Below are 15,389 nucleotides of genomic sequence, written 5' to 3'. Positions count from 1 at the left end.
AGTATTCATCTGGCTCTGTGACTGAGTACCTGAATGGAGATTATAAAGTATGGTGTTGATGTGACCGAGAGGTGGTCCGAATGACATGTAATCGACTAGGTCGATTTGATCGATACTTCGATCTGTGATGTGATTGCTTGGGTGCCTATTGAATTGTGCTAATATGCAGGTGGAATCTGAGGCCAAGATAAGTCTTCTGACTCACATTGTGCATAGGCAGCCCTAAGATGTATTAGTTTACTAATCAGGTCTTAGAGGGTAGAACTTGCTGAGACGTAGTCTCATCCCGATTTGGAGAAAACATTTCAGGACCCTGATGAAGAACCTGAGGAGAAAGAACTCGAAGAGGAGTATCTGAAGGAGAACCCCGATGATGATCCAGAGTAGGATCCTGATGACTGTTGCTGTAGAATCTAATTGAGTAGAAACCAACCTTTTTAGCATGGTTTGTATATGTACATGTATGACTGAGTCATTATAGATGTACATAAGGGTGTTGGTTTTCAGGTTCAATTTTCTAGTCCTACTTATATATCCTATTGTTTTATTGTCTGGGGATTTTTATAACTGCTTCCGCATGTGCTATTAAAAAGGAAAGGGTCAGCAATATGTAGTCCTGGGATATCGCATTTTAAAATCGACCAAAGGTAAGGGATGTGCGCGTGCCTGAGGATCGGGGCGTGACACCCTAGATCATGGATTTCTGCTTGGAAATTTTGTGTTGACAAAGATAGGCTAGGACTATAATAGCGACACCAAATGCACTGATTGATGCAACTGTGTAACCAAAGAACATACAAAGCATAATTAGAGATAATCATTTTCCTGGGGTTTTAGTCCTACTTTCTGTTAAATACTGTCCAAATATCTGCATTTTAATTTGTATGTACGCATAAGAAATTTGATTTTCTACTTACCAAGAGCACCTTTTTTCAGTAAGCTCCTAGCTTTCAGTTTCCTGCGACATAAAACCAATAATAGTCGGAGAATTTGTTATTGGAAAAATATAGATGATACAATTCATAAAGCTCCGCATGCATCTTCCTCCCAATAGTTATAAGATTCATATCATCATATTAACCAAATTCTGTTCAGGGAAGAGAATAAATAATGACGAACTTTTTGTGTAAACCATTTATTCCTAATTCTAAAAAGCTGACCGCCACTGTTGCTGATCGAGGGATGATTGGTTCCATTTGGGGAATAGCACAGAAAGTCTTTGTCTTGTGATCGTCCACATCGGCCTCCGCTTTCTTGACAACCAATACAACTATTGTTAGTTAATATAATCCCATTTTAACCGGAACCCTTTCTCCAACAACTCCTTGTAGTCGACATCTTCGATAGTTTGATTAGAGAACCCTCCCTCCAGTTCTATCGGTACCCATGTAAAGAACCGGCAGAATCCACTTTGTGGACGAGGGAACGTGGCATTAAAAAGTAAAGCAACAGAGCGGTCGTATGTGACGTCAGAAGTACAATTCAGAGGGGATGTTGGGAAGGGAAAAGAAGCGTTCCTGCAGTTACAGAAGAACTATAGTTTATAAAGAGAACCACAATTCTTTAGGAAGACGTTTTGGGGAAGAAAACGGATGGAAGGAGGACCAAAGCAACAGCTATCCCATTGGCTTACTAATTCGATGGAACTCTCATTGTAGGAGATGCTTTTAACTGAGTAGGGACCATACATAGTTTTTTTTCCTTCCCAAGTGATCTCAAATCTAAGATAACCACATAATTCTCTTCCTCCTCCAGGAATATAAAAGGGATAACTTATGTTCGGACGGGGTTGCCCCCACAGTTGCTGGCTTCGCAGACTTCCTATGACATTTCATCTGATGATGATGCGACAGGATTTTTTGAGATGGTAACGAAGAAGATGTAGAACACTATGCAAACTAAACCTCGTGTGTAAGTGCAGTGTGGACTCATCTCGAGATTTTGATTTGGCTTTAGTCTGGGATGTATGTAATTTCTTTTTCTCTTTTCTTTGGGATATCGATGTTGGGGAATGGGATTAAGTAGAACGTGTGGAGTTTCTTTTTTCTTTTCTTTTCTTTTCTTTGGGATGTGTGATTTCTAACGTGAAAGTGAAAAGAATGCCATTGTTATTGGAAATTCTTTCCACTGGTCTTGTGAAAACAGCTACTTAAACACGGCGGTTGACTTGGAAAGGGGATAAGAAGACTAGAACAAAAGACTTTTGAAGAGCTAGGTAGATACAATCAAGGGAGCAGTCACCCATCACTTTACCTCTTTGATGATGATAGGTTAGTCAAATGTGTAGACTTAGTCTTGCCCCATTGACAAGTTATTCCTAGAGTTGACTCCTAATTTAATATATTCCCTCAAGTCGGATCCTTTACAAGAGGATAATTAAAAAAAATAAAAGATCCAGAAACTTTTATCTCTTGTTATGCTTATTAAAATCAAACCAAATAAGCAAAATTAGAAAAATGAATTCAAGGAAAAAAATCAGTGGGTCTTTCACAATTAGAGGCCTCTATTTGAAATTTAATTTCAAAGAAATAGTAGCAAGAGTTAGGTCCACGAACAGTGGGAAATTCCAAAAAGGTAAATCTAAGTACAATGATCATGAATAACAAAAACTGTTGACCTATCCTAAAAAATTTCTCGAGAAGGTTTTGTTGACATATAAATTTTAGTTGACAATTCAAATATTCATTTTTTGTAAAAGTAAACAATAAAAAAATAGCGAGATAATATCAAAATTAAATGAATAAATAAATAGATAAGAATGAAAATGAGATGAAAAGTGATAAAAACGAGGTTTTCTTTTTCAGCACAGGCTCTTGAACCTTTTGAATAAACCTTAGCCCATAAAAACATATGGATCCGATTTATGCAATTCATTTATTAGATTCAGCATTTGGGCTTATTAATTCCAAGCCTATGAGACCAAGGCAAGACGTTCCGCCCGTTATTCTCAGTGGTGGCCCATTCACCCATCAATTCGACCCTCATTTTTTTCTCTCACGTTCATTCTTGAACGAGCGAGGATGAGACCGCGCCGGCGGGCGCGAGAAGGAATGCTGAGCGAAGGAAAATGTTCCAGAAGATGGAAGTGCTCCGTTCCTTTGCAGTGACTGAGAGCTTCGAGGGGTTTTCAACCTCGCTCGTCCAAAGATTGCTTTCAGATTCCAATTCTGATTACCCTTATCGCCGCTCGTCGCTGCCTGCTACCGCTGAGAATTCCTTACTTCTACTCTCCTGACGTTATTAGCCTTCGTCGCCGTCGCGTTTCTCGGCATTCCGGATTTGCGCCTTTCCTGCTCTGCCCCTCCCTGTTTCCCGACCGGGAAATTCGCGGAAGTTATCTCGCGTTTATATCTTCAATTTAACTTCCGATCCTCGGTGGTGAAATTTCTGGGGAAGTCCTTGCTTGGATTTTCTCACTGTTCGGAGCTAGAAATTAAGCTTGATGAAGGGGAGTTAGATATTTGTTACCATCGGTCATAGTTTTAGAATGAAAACAGATACTGAGACTTAATACGTCGTCAATCTAAAATCTGATATGATCGAGGCTGAGATGATGATGTATGTAAGTGCTTATTGCGATGGAATGAAATGGACCGTTACCCTAACTCATATATAAACTAAGCAACTAACCCGCCCACCATTTGTTCGACAAAATAACCAAATTGAGTCTGTATAGATTAGTCCTTGACACTGACCTGTTTTGAGTGTATAATGATATGTCGCACATGATCACAAACAACGTTTTCTACCTCATTTTATCTACGCTGGACCAAATCTAAACAATTTTTTTTTTTTTTTATCGTGTTTGCTCAGTGTTTATACCTCTTCCTGTTGTGTTCAATGATAGTCATCGGCGAGGTACCGTTCATAAATCAACGGTCTCGGGATTAATTTCTAAGCTCAATTGTCCTGGTTTGTTTATCACATCCTTTTACCTGATCATGTCTCTATTTTTGTTCTCTGCATTTGTGGAGATTGTGGCCTACCTATGTCGTTGACTATGACAACTCTGATTTAACTAACTCAAGATATTGTCCAATTTGACCCATCCCATGCCGAGCCTTAGGGTTTTGTCCTTTGGTGTATAGGCAGATTTTTCCCAAGAGGTGCTGGTGTTCTAGCATGGGCTCACTTAATTTTGGAGTTCCAAAGCAAAACTTGTCATTGCGTTAGAAGGCATTTCTTCAGTTTTCACATATATATTTCGGAATAACTCTTTTCTTATTTGGTGCACAATTTGATTCATTCTTGCCTCCTTCACTATTCTAAATACCTACTAGGAACTATTACTTGTCCAGCTTCTCTAGCACCAGTGACGATCCCCACCCTCATCGGATCAGGTTGTTATAGGCACATTAGCTTTCACATAGACACCTACTAGAGGGTGTCCTGATTCGATATCAAAAGACGTCACACCTTGAATCCTACAAGGATAGGAGTATGGCACGGTCATCCTTCCATCAAAAGTACATGGCCTCAAATACAACTAAAGAACCTACTCCCAAAATCATACTTAAAATTTAACTTCCAAAAGCCCCCATGAAAGCATTCTCGTACCATCACCGTTAATCAAGGAACCCGAAAAATTTGGAAATGAGAGGGTCAACAATCACAATTCAGTAAGTAGTACATATCTTATAAACAAATCCTTCTTTCATTTCAACAAGCCTTATACAAATCGTAAATATTCATTTAAATCCACTATCATGATACATATATCAATGGTCAAGTCCATCGGTTAATCTCTAGTAAAAATCATGTCAATGGTCAATTTTCAAACTCGTATCATATCATATCTTAAGACTTTAGAGGTGGCTCCCACGAGAGTGTAGCTAGTGTACGTTAGTGACCGTGTGGCGGATTATGATGGAGGGTTGATAAGAAGTAAAGGTAGGTTAACAGAGACGAATATATGTTCGTGCTTTGATGATTTGGTAGACGGATCTTTGATTATGAGGAAGACGATGAAGACAACGGTATAATGAGGAAGATAGAGAAAAAAAAAAATAGGAAAAGAAAAAGAAAGCAAAGAAAAACGCACATTAACAAGTATAAAACAAATAGGGCCTATCACGAAAAATACGCATAATATGGGTTGAGTTCAATTTGTATTTAGAATTGGGCTTCGTACAGTAATAATAACAAAAGGATGAGCGTCAGTTTGATGCAGTTGTGATAAAAATGAGCATAAATGATTTGGTCTCAAAAAGGTTAGAATTGGAGAGTGCTAAATGTAAAAGCTCAAGTTATGCCCGTTAGCCTAGACCTGAGAGATCAGAGCGTGGCCCATTTTTCAACCAGGCCCAAGGACCTGGCCCGACTCCTAATTTTCAAGAATATAAAAATATGGAAATTTGGTAAGAAAAATAGGCCTCGATAGTTAGATTTTAGTATTAGAATCAGTTTAGTTTTAGTTAGAGGGGACGCCCAAGGTTTAGGAAAATTCATGATTTTCTCTAGTTTAGATATAGAAAAATTACTTGCTTTAGAAAATTGGATATGATTTGAAATTAGCTCAAGGGGTTTATCGCCATCAGGCTTAATAACAAGGTTAGGGAATATATTTTGCTCGACTTGTACTGGGATACATTAATGTACTTTATCTCTTACTCGTCCTTTCATTACTAATTTTTATAAATTGATTGTGATGCTTTTATATTGCTTTTTTTGAATTGTGATTTGCTGGTTTTAGTTGAATGGGCAGGTTACGTTTTAGACCATAATAAATACAACAACATTGCATTGACACTTAGAGGACAAAAACCTTTAGATATGTAATTTAGTTAGAAGACTGCATGGATAGCTTAGTTGAACATTGGTCTCCAACTCGGCATTAACTCTAAAGCTCGTCTTCCTTGTTCATTTGGGAGGGCCGCAATAGGTTTAAAGACTATAAAATTTTGTGTGTCAATTATAAACTATTCTAAAATCTGAAATTGTTAGATGAGAGTATGATTTGATATTTTAAATATTCTAGCAGTCTCCATCAATTACAGGGTAAACTTTGGCCTAAAACTAATATTGAAAAGATTCAATAATAAAGGCAAATAAGGGGTTTGGAAAGATTTGAATACTTTATTATCATGTGAAACGTTATGGTTCTTAGATAAAGTTGTGATTTAATATTTAAATGTTATCATATAAAATTTTGTGGAATTACCACAAATTCTTTTAGAAGTTTAAGCTTGTAAAGTGGTTTGTCTCCAAATTGAACTCGAAGCTTGGCTATTTGCAAAAATCTTGGCTCGTGGACAAGCCTTCGCTGTTTCTTGTACATGCAAGAGCCGTGTCTTTGACACGTAGACAATGCTGGTGAAACCAAGATGAAGAAAAACTAGAGTCTAAAGCTACTCGTCAAACTGTGTAAAAGTCACGGTGGACTGAGATAAGAATGGATTATCGAGAACTTACAGGTCTATAAGGAAGGAGAGCAATGCTATGTAAATGGTAGAGCAGAACTTGTTTATTCAATTTAGAAATTCCTTAGGTGGGAGCTCAATTTAACTGGGATTCTTCTTGTTTACATTTAATTTATTTGTCAGGTAATTTAGCTTCCATACTTTGTCAAAGTTGAGACTCTTTTACTCATATGACGAACGTTATCAGGCTATATTCTTAATTGTCTTGGAAAATCAGTGCTTACTAAGAGCTTTTATTGGGAAAATATTCGATGTCTCAAATAGAACAACATATATATGACCAAAAAAATAAATAAATAGAAAAACAAATAAAATTAAAGAAAACAAGATTTAGAATGAAGCCACAACAACTGCAATGTAATGTGTGAATTGAATTACAACTATAAAAAACTTTAGATCCCGTGACATACCAAGTACACGATAGATACTTCTAGCCTTTTGTTCCACATGACCTATTGAGAGTGGTGACATTGCAAGGAAAGGTTGCAGCTAGTGGGATTTTGAATTAATGATTGCGTCGAAACTATTAAGATGGGTGTTCTCTTTTCCAGGTACCTAATTCATGGGGAAAATTACCAAAAAAGTCATAAACTTATTGTAATTATGCTAATTCAATTCTAAACTTTTTTTTTTACCAATTGAGTCATGAACCTTTTACAATTATTCCCGATCAGTCTATTAGGCCAAAATGGCCGGCCGATGCCGACGTGGCAGCCGTCGATGCCGGTGACATTTTTTAATAGTATTTTATTTTTAAAAATATTTTATTAATTTTTAGTTTTTAATTTTATTTTTTCCCTCTCCCTCCTTCCTCCTCCTCTCCTCCTTCTTCCCTTGGTTCTGGCGACCGGCCAGAGGGGAGGGCTGGCCGATCGCCGGATTGAGGCGGCCGACGGGGCAAGCCCTCGTCGTTGCTGGGTCTGGCGAGGCGAGGCCCGCCTGATTTGGCGAGGGGGCTCGCCATCGCGTCCGGCAAGGTCCTCCTTGCTGGATCTGGCGAGGGCTCGCCTCGCCCGGCGACCAAGAGGGGAGCCCTTGCCAGATCCGTCGAGGAGGGCCTTGCCAAACACGATCCGCGACTACCGCACCAAGATCAAGGCCGAGCTCTCCAAGATCTGCGACAGCATCCTCGGCCTCCTCGACTCCCACCTTATCCCCGCCGCCTCCGCCGGCGACTCCAAGGTCTTCTTCCTCTAGATCAGTTCTTGGACCGTTGGCAAGCCCCCTCGCCGGATCCGGCGAGGGCTCACGCCGCTCGCGACCGCGAGGCCAGCCCTCGCGATCCGATGGGGCTCGCCCGCCGTCGCCGGGCGCGCGTCGACCGGCGAGGTGAGCACTCGCCGATCGCCGGGGCTCGCCTCCAAACCCAGCGACGATGAGGCCCCCTCGCCGAATCCGGCGAGGTCTCGCCGCCAACCGCCTCGATCCGCCGATCGCTAGCCCTCCCCTCTGGTTGGTCACCGAACCAAGGGAAGAAGGAGGAGAGGAGGAGGAAGGAGGGAGAGGTGAAAGAAAAAAAGGAAAAAAAAAGATAAAAAAATTAATAAAATATTATTAAAAAAGTCGTCGGCCGGCTATTTTTGGTTGGATGGACTGATCGGGAATAGTTGTAAAAGGTTTAGGACTCAATTGGTCAAAAAATAAGTTTAGGACTGAATTGGTCCAATTACAATAGGTTTATGACTTTTTTAGTAATTTTCCCCTAATTCATGTTAAAACACCAAAATCATTTGGCCAAGTTAAAATTGAAATTATTGATTAACTGGAGATAACAAAATGGTTCCCTTCAATTAATGGATTCAAACCAATTGAAAGGAGTTGATAGATAAGTCACATTTATTGCCACCGTACAAATTTCCTCTTCAAAAATGATTTCTCCAATCCATGTCAATTAAAGGGGATCATGGAAAGAACATTAAGTTCTACCTACTATTGGACCCTCTATTTGTTATTATCTTTATTTTGATTACCACTTCTTATATTTGATTTGGTATTGTGACCGAGCATGACTTTGAGAGTCACGATAATATTATTAAGGAAGGTCTTTATCAGAATAATTTTAGTTTATACAACATCGAATTGAACCATAGACAAACTTGGATTTGCAATATGAAGTATCCAATCTCCTGATCCTGCGTAAAGGAAAAAGAGTGTGGACGGCTTAGTCCGAGTGGATTTCTGAGTGGACAGAAATTGAACATCAACCATAACAGTTACCATCTTTCCCTTTTTCATCCCCATACTCACTTTAACAAAGAGACCTGATATACATGTCGTCACATGGCAAGTCGCCATGGTCGTAAGCCTGAATGATTGTATCACAGAAGTTTAGTATAAGTCACGACCAACCACAGAGAAAGACGGTCTTTGAAGACTTCCCTATAATAGTTATCTATGTGTTTAATCTACTCATGTTTATAGGCCATTTTTTTTTTTTCAGCCAACTAATATATTCATGTATCGTCTTGGGTACTTTTAAGGGGTAACGAAACAACAGATAAACTAAAAAACCTATATATGGTTCAATATAATGCGCAAGCCAGATTGACATTAACGCCTTGTTACCATGTCCATATCTTCAGCACTCAAGTCAGTAATATCTCAACATATATGACTGCTCACTTGCAGTTGCATTGACGTGTGTGCAAAGCATGTGACAAGAGGCTACAGGGATGATCTAACCATCAACAACAGGAGCAGAACTGCCGCTGCTACCCCATTTTTGAGTCACAGAAACTGGAGAATGGGTCAACTGCATATTCTTCAGTAGCTGGGAATCGTCGTAATGCGAAGGAGATGGAGCAAGGACACCTTCACCCTCATCCACATAAGCAAATATGTCTGCGGCATTCTCATTGCATGCAATCGCCTTCAGTTCCTCCAAAACCTCATCCATTGGAGGTCTCATTTCCTTGTCCTGTTGCAAGCACAGGAAAGCTAACTCGGCCACCGAAGTTGTCATCCTATTGATTTCGCTATCTGACTCAAATCCTAGATTTGGGTCGATCAATTCGCCAAACGCACAATTTTGAATCTTGTTAATAGCGAAGTCGGCCAAATTAATCTCGTCCCTTTCTCTGCTTAAGTCCACAGCTGGCTTAGATGACACAAGCTCGATCAGAACAACTCCAAAGCTATAGATGTCACTCTTCTCTGTGAGCTGGTAGCACCGATGGTACTCGGGGTCCACATAACCTGGAGTCCCTTGAGGAGCTGTCGAGATATGAGAGACATCATTGCGGAATAGCCTCGAAAGCCCAAAATCCCCGACTTTAACCCCAAAATTCTTGTCGAGAAGGATGTTATTTGTTTTCACGTCACGGTGGACAATGTCAGAAGCGTGGAGGTAAGCCAATGCAGTAGCAGTCTCTATGGCAATGCCCATACGGATTTGCCAAGGCAACGTAGTAGAAGAGTTTGCTCGCTGGCCATGGATATGATCCGCAACAGTGCCATTCGAGATGTACTCATAGACAAGTAGAAGCTCACGGCTGTGGCGAGAAGTGCAACCGTACAGAGACACGAGGTTTTTGTGTTGCAAACGGGTTAGGATCTCTACCTCATTCATGAACTGCTTTACCCTCCGATAGTTACGCTCGTGTAGGCGCTTCACTGCTACTTCCCGCCCATCTCGAATTTTTCCTGTTAAAAACATCGTAGAAAATGTCTTTCAGTCGAAGATCTCTTGGAGGAATAGTGAAGGAACTTTTTCTCACCGTAGTAAACAGTTCCAAAACCTCCGTCTCCTAGTTCATTGGAAGCAGCGAAGTTATTTGTGGCTTCTTCAAGTTCGGTACTGTTGAAAATGGAGACTTCAAAGTGGACACTGCTCTCTTCCATGTCTGAATTGGACTGAGGATATGAGGTGCTGTTCCTCAAACGGAACTTCAAAGAAGCATTCTTCTTTTTCAAGTGGATCATACAGGACAAAAGGATGATGGCCAAGCTTCCGATTCCAATAACTGATGCACCTGGAGATAATTAACCCACGTCACCCACGTCCTATTTAGGAAAATGCTTTTAACTTTATGCCGTTTCCTAGGACATATGGGTTATGTTGGCTGGAAGCATGGACAGATGGTTGAGATCTTAAGATGAAGCAAGAAGATTTTGCTACAGCCAACTTTGATTTGATCAGCATTGTTTGATTGGTTTGCAGTAAAAACCAGAAAGGATACTTCTGCAATAAGGTGATCCTGTTTTTGTTGTTTTATCATGTCAAGCTGGAAGCAGATTGTCCTAGTTATAATTTAATTTGTTCAGGTTAGCGAAGGCAATGTGATAGCAGACAAGAAAATAAGAGAAAGGAGATCACCTAGTCCTATCTTCCACCACGGCCTTTTTCCTGCATCAAAGTTGAAAAAGCTGATTGGTCAATTGAGGGAAAGGATGCCAATATAGCCCCCACAGAGTTCATAGCTCAAATGAATAGAGAATGATAAAAGGGAGAATGGCCACGGCCTGTACTTTCAACAGAATCGCATCTGTTCTAAAACTGATGCACAACGTTCAGATCAAGTTCAAAATGTAAAGTGTGGTAACTTATGTATGCCATTCATAATGAGGTGTGTCAACTACTTGTGCATTTTATTGGCAAAAAAGTGTCCTACATATTCATCTTCCTGAAGTGAAAAGTCAGTTTACTTGTGATAAGATCTCCATTTTAAAAATTCTGCAAAAGTATTCATGAGGCTGCACAAATGCAAAATGATAACTTAGCATAGAAAGAAAACATGTATACCAATTATTTGTTATCCCGCCCAAGGAAAGCTGAAATGGGAAAAGGAAGCTGATAGGTTGAATGTGAGAAATGCACATAGAGCTACTTCGGGAAACTCTCTCTATGGAGCTGCAGAGTGACTTCTGCAACGGCAGATTCGTATGAAGATGGCGTTAGCAGTAGGACATCTAAGAGTGTAAAATGACTTTTTCTCTAGAAGAGGAACAAGCTATTGGAAATGAGATATGTTGATAACTGGATGGACATTGCAAATGGAGAACAAGTTATTAGGCGAGGCATATGCCGGATGTTTGAAAGGACCGATGTGTGATTGTCAAAAAGGTTTGCATGGACCAATAGAAGAAGAACAAACCAAAGGACATGAAGACATAACTAAGCTTGGTTGGACCTGGCGAACCTTGAACAAACTAGAGGCCGTGTGGTTGTCGGAGAGTTTCGATAGACCAAATAAAAACCGTATAGTCCACAGAACATAAGGACGTTGGCATGCTTGAAGGTGCTTAGGTGGGTACATAGAAACTTGGATGGACCTAACTGTGGAAGGTGTTGTCGCTATAGACGGAATATTGGTTCTACCACGAGCCTCTACAATCATCTCTTCACCAATATAATTTGAATTCAAATTGGTTTTACACAACTAATCTTAGGTATTGGAATCCACAAAAAGCGGACTTGAGAAGATCAAAACATTTTACCATATTTGTGCAGGCAACAGAGGATGACAGGCTGTTGCACAAGCACAACCTACTTCGGGAAACTCTCTCTATGGAGCTGCAGAGTGAGTTCTGCGACGGTAGATGACACAATCAACGGCTACTCATAAGATTTGAATTTCAAATGGTCATTTGAGATCTCATGGCTGTAAATTCAACTGTAGCAAGGAGTAGAGTTAGGGGAAACGAACAAGAGTATGCTCTGAGTTTTCATCATCTTGTTGTTCTTGTGTGTACAAGCTGTGTAAATCTAATTGCATTTTTCTGTAGAAGTTTGAGAATCTGTAATTAGAGAATAGTGTGTGAAGTGTAGTGAAGATTGCCTGCATTTGCAGAAGTAGAACTACAAGTAGAAGAAACATCTTCGGACGCCGTAACATCTCAAGGATTAACAAAGTAAATTCCAGCCCTGATTTGGGTTATTAAGAGTTGTGAGGGTGGAGTGGGCAAGCTCAACAGGCCAAGTGGATAGACCATAGGGAGATGACACTAGTAATAAAGCTCTTCTTCCTCCTAACAGTTATAAAAGTAATAACAACATTCTGTTCGGGGAAGAGAATAATTTATGATGAACTTGTCGCGTGAACCATTAACTTTTAACTCTAAAAACCTTACCGCCGCCCTTTTTGCAGTCCTTGGGATGATCGGTTCCATGTGGACAATAGCATAGAAAGTCTGTGTTTTGTGATCGTCCACATCGGCCTCCACTTTTTTCACAACCAGTACAACTCTTCTTCGTTAATAAATCCCATTTTAACCGGAACCCCTTCTTCAACAACTCTTTGTAGGTGACATTTTTGATAGTTCGATTCAAGAGCCCTCCCTCCAGCTGTACTGGTACCCCTGAGATTGACCCACAGGATCCATTTTGTCGAGGGAAGGTGCCATTTGAAAGTAACGCAACAGAAGTGTTGTATGTGGCGTTAGAAGTACACTTCACGGGAGATGTAGGGAAGGGGAAAGACGAAGAGCTTGTGCAGTTAATGAAGAACCAGAGATTAGGATGAAGAAACAAACTCTTGTTTAGGAAGATGTTTATGGGAGGGAAAGTGAAGGGACAAGAAGCAAAGCAAGAAATATCCCCTTGGATTGCTAAATCGACGGAATTCTCCTCGTAGGAAATGCTTTTAACTGAGTAGTGACCATACATAGTTTTTGTTCCTTCACAAGAGACCTCAAATCCTGGGTAACCGCACAAATCTCTTCCTCCTCCGGGAATAAAAAAGGGATAGCTTATGCTCACACGATGGTTGCCCCCACAATGGTGGGGTGTGCACACTTCATATGAGACTTTATCCGCCGCCGATGCAACAGGTTCTTCTAAGATGAAAATGAAGAAGATGCAAAATGCTATGCAATCTAAGCCTCGTGTGTGAGTGCAGTGTAGACCCATCTCTAGATTTCAATATGGTTCTGGTATTGAACATAGGAATTTTTTTTTTTTTTCGATATCAATGCTCTAGATTGAGATGGAACGGCATTAAGGAGAAGAAGAAAAAGAAGGAAAAGAAGAAAAAGAGGAAGAAGAAGCTGTTTGATTCTTGACGTGAAAGTGAAAAGAATGCCCTTGTTATTGGCAATTCCTTCTACTAGTCTTATGAGATCAGCTACTTAAACACGGCAGTTGACTTGGAAAGACGACAAGAAGACTAGAACGAGAGACTTTTGAGAAGAGTCTGGTAGAGACACCCCAGAAGTAATGTCATCCATCACTTTAACTCCTTGACGATGAGAGATCAAAGAAATGTGAAGACCTGCAATTTGTGAACTTGCACAAATCTTGCCCTGATTGACAAGTTATTCTAAGAGTTGACTCCTTTTTTCATATATCCTCTCAAGTTGGATCCTTTAAAAGAGGATGATGAAAAAGAAATAGAAGACCCAGAACTTTTATCCCCTGTTATGCTTAATCAAATCAAATCAAATAAGCAAAATTAGGAAAATAAGTTCAAGGAAAAAAAATTAGAGTGTTTTTGACAATTAGATGTGTCCACCAGTGATTCTTACCTGGAGGGGGCTAGCCCAAGACCCCAACACTAGGACCCCCACTTAAGACACTCTAGCAACAAGAGGGTTCAAATCTCGACCTTGGCAATGAGGGAGAGAACGCACACCAACTTCGCTACCACACCCATGGTTGGGTAGCAATAGTAGGAGTTGGTTCTAGGAAAAAAACTAGAAAATCCAATGAGGTGAAAATCCTAAACATAATTAGCATGAATAACAAAAGATATTAGCCTACCAAGAAAGATTATGGAGAGGGTTTTTTTGACACAAATTTTAGTTGACAATTCAAGCATTCATTCTAGTAAAAGTACGAAAAAAAATAGCAAGATAATAAAAAAATAACAAATGAAAAAAGAGATACAAAGAAATTGTCTCTTTAGTGCGGGCTCTTGAACCTTTTGGAAAAAAGTATCAAAAAGTCCTAAATCTATTGCATTTGTATCAATTCAGTCATAAACATTTTAATTGAACCAATTTAGTTATAAACTCTTTTACATTTGTACCAATTTCGTTCATTTGATAATTTAGGTCAGATTTCAGTGACATGGACGCCAATGATCCTATGTGGCATTACGATATTGACATGGACATTTTAAAATAATTTTTTACTAATTTTTCAGTTTTTTTATTAATTTTTTTAAAAACCCTTTTTTTTTTTTTTTCCTTTTTTTTTCTCTTTTAGACTGTGGCTGCCACTAACCATTGTCTATGATCGGCCATAGGTGGGGTCGGGAGGGTTGCCCTTGCCGAATGCAAGAGACCCTCTAGCAGGGTGGGCAGACCCTCACCTGATCCAACAAGGGCCACAACGCCCTCACCGACCCCCACCTGGTTGGTCGCCAGCGATGGCTGGTACTGGCCACAATCCAAAGAAAAGGGGAAAAAAGGAAAATTTAAAAATAATAATAATAATAAATTATTTTAAAATGTCCACGTCAACGCTAATAATGCCATGTGAGATCACCGGCATCCGCATCACCGATTTTTTTATCTAAATTAGATAGATTGAATTGATATCAATATAAAAAGGTTTAGAAATAATTGGTCTAATTGAAAGGATTATAACTCAATTTTTACCAATTCAATAGATTTAGGATTTTCTTTGTATTTTTCCCAACCTTTTGATTAAACCTTAGCCCATAAAATTATCTCGCGTTTAATTGTTCAATGTAAATTCCGATCCTCATTGGCGACACTTCTGGAACGTCCTTGCTTGGATTTTCTCACTGTTCCGAGCTAGAATTCAAGCTTGATAAAGGTGAGTTCAACACTTGTTACTGTCGGTCAATAGTTTTAGAATGAAAACAGAAACCCAGACTTCATATATCGTCAATCTAAAATCTGAAATGATGGAGGCTGAGTTGATGATTTAAGTCTCTGTTGGCGCTTATTGTGATGGAATTAAATGAATCATTGCCGTGCCGTAAACTCACATATAAACTAAGCAACTACACTGCCCACCGTAGGTTCAACAAAATGCCCAAATGCAGTCCGTATAAGTTAGTCAAT

At 39.7% G+C, this 15,389-nt stretch overlaps 1 protein-coding gene across 2 annotated transcripts in view; it reads right to left on the bottom strand.

Moving 5' to 3' along the window:
* Positions 1–8,844: 8,844 nt before the first annotated feature.
* The window catches only part of LOC104428611 (LEAF RUST 10 DISEASE-RESISTANCE LOCUS RECEPTOR-LIKE PROTEIN KINASE-like 1.2), a 72,262-nt gene continuing 65,717 nt past the window's right edge, over positions 8,845–15,389 (bottom strand). Inside the window, exons 1-4 of one of the 2 annotated variants that reach the window (XM_039307400.1) lie at positions 12,489–13,411; positions 10,735–10,764; positions 10,136–10,390; positions 8,845–10,061 (exon numbers count right to left, since the gene is read on the bottom strand). In XM_039307400.1, coding sequence (XP_039163334.1) covers positions 9,097–10,061; positions 10,136–10,390; positions 10,735–10,764; positions 12,489–13,266 — 2,028 coding nt within the window. In that variant the 5' untranslated portion in view covers positions 13,267–13,411 and the 3' untranslated portion in view covers positions 8,845–9,096. Of the gene's footprint in view, positions 10,062–10,135; positions 10,391–10,734; positions 10,765–12,488; positions 13,412–15,389 lie in introns of those variants that run through there. The other variant, XM_039307401.1, reaches the window with a different exon arrangement.

This window comes from Eucalyptus grandis, chromosome 2 (genome assembly GCF_016545825.1).
Source record: "Eucalyptus grandis isolate ANBG69807.140 chromosome 2, ASM1654582v1, whole genome shotgun sequence".
NCBI lineage: Eukaryota > Viridiplantae > Streptophyta > Magnoliopsida > Myrtales > Myrtaceae > Eucalyptus > Eucalyptus grandis.
The sequence above is the reverse complement of the archived record's forward strand: the minus strand, read 5'-3'. Positions and strand labels throughout refer to the sequence as shown.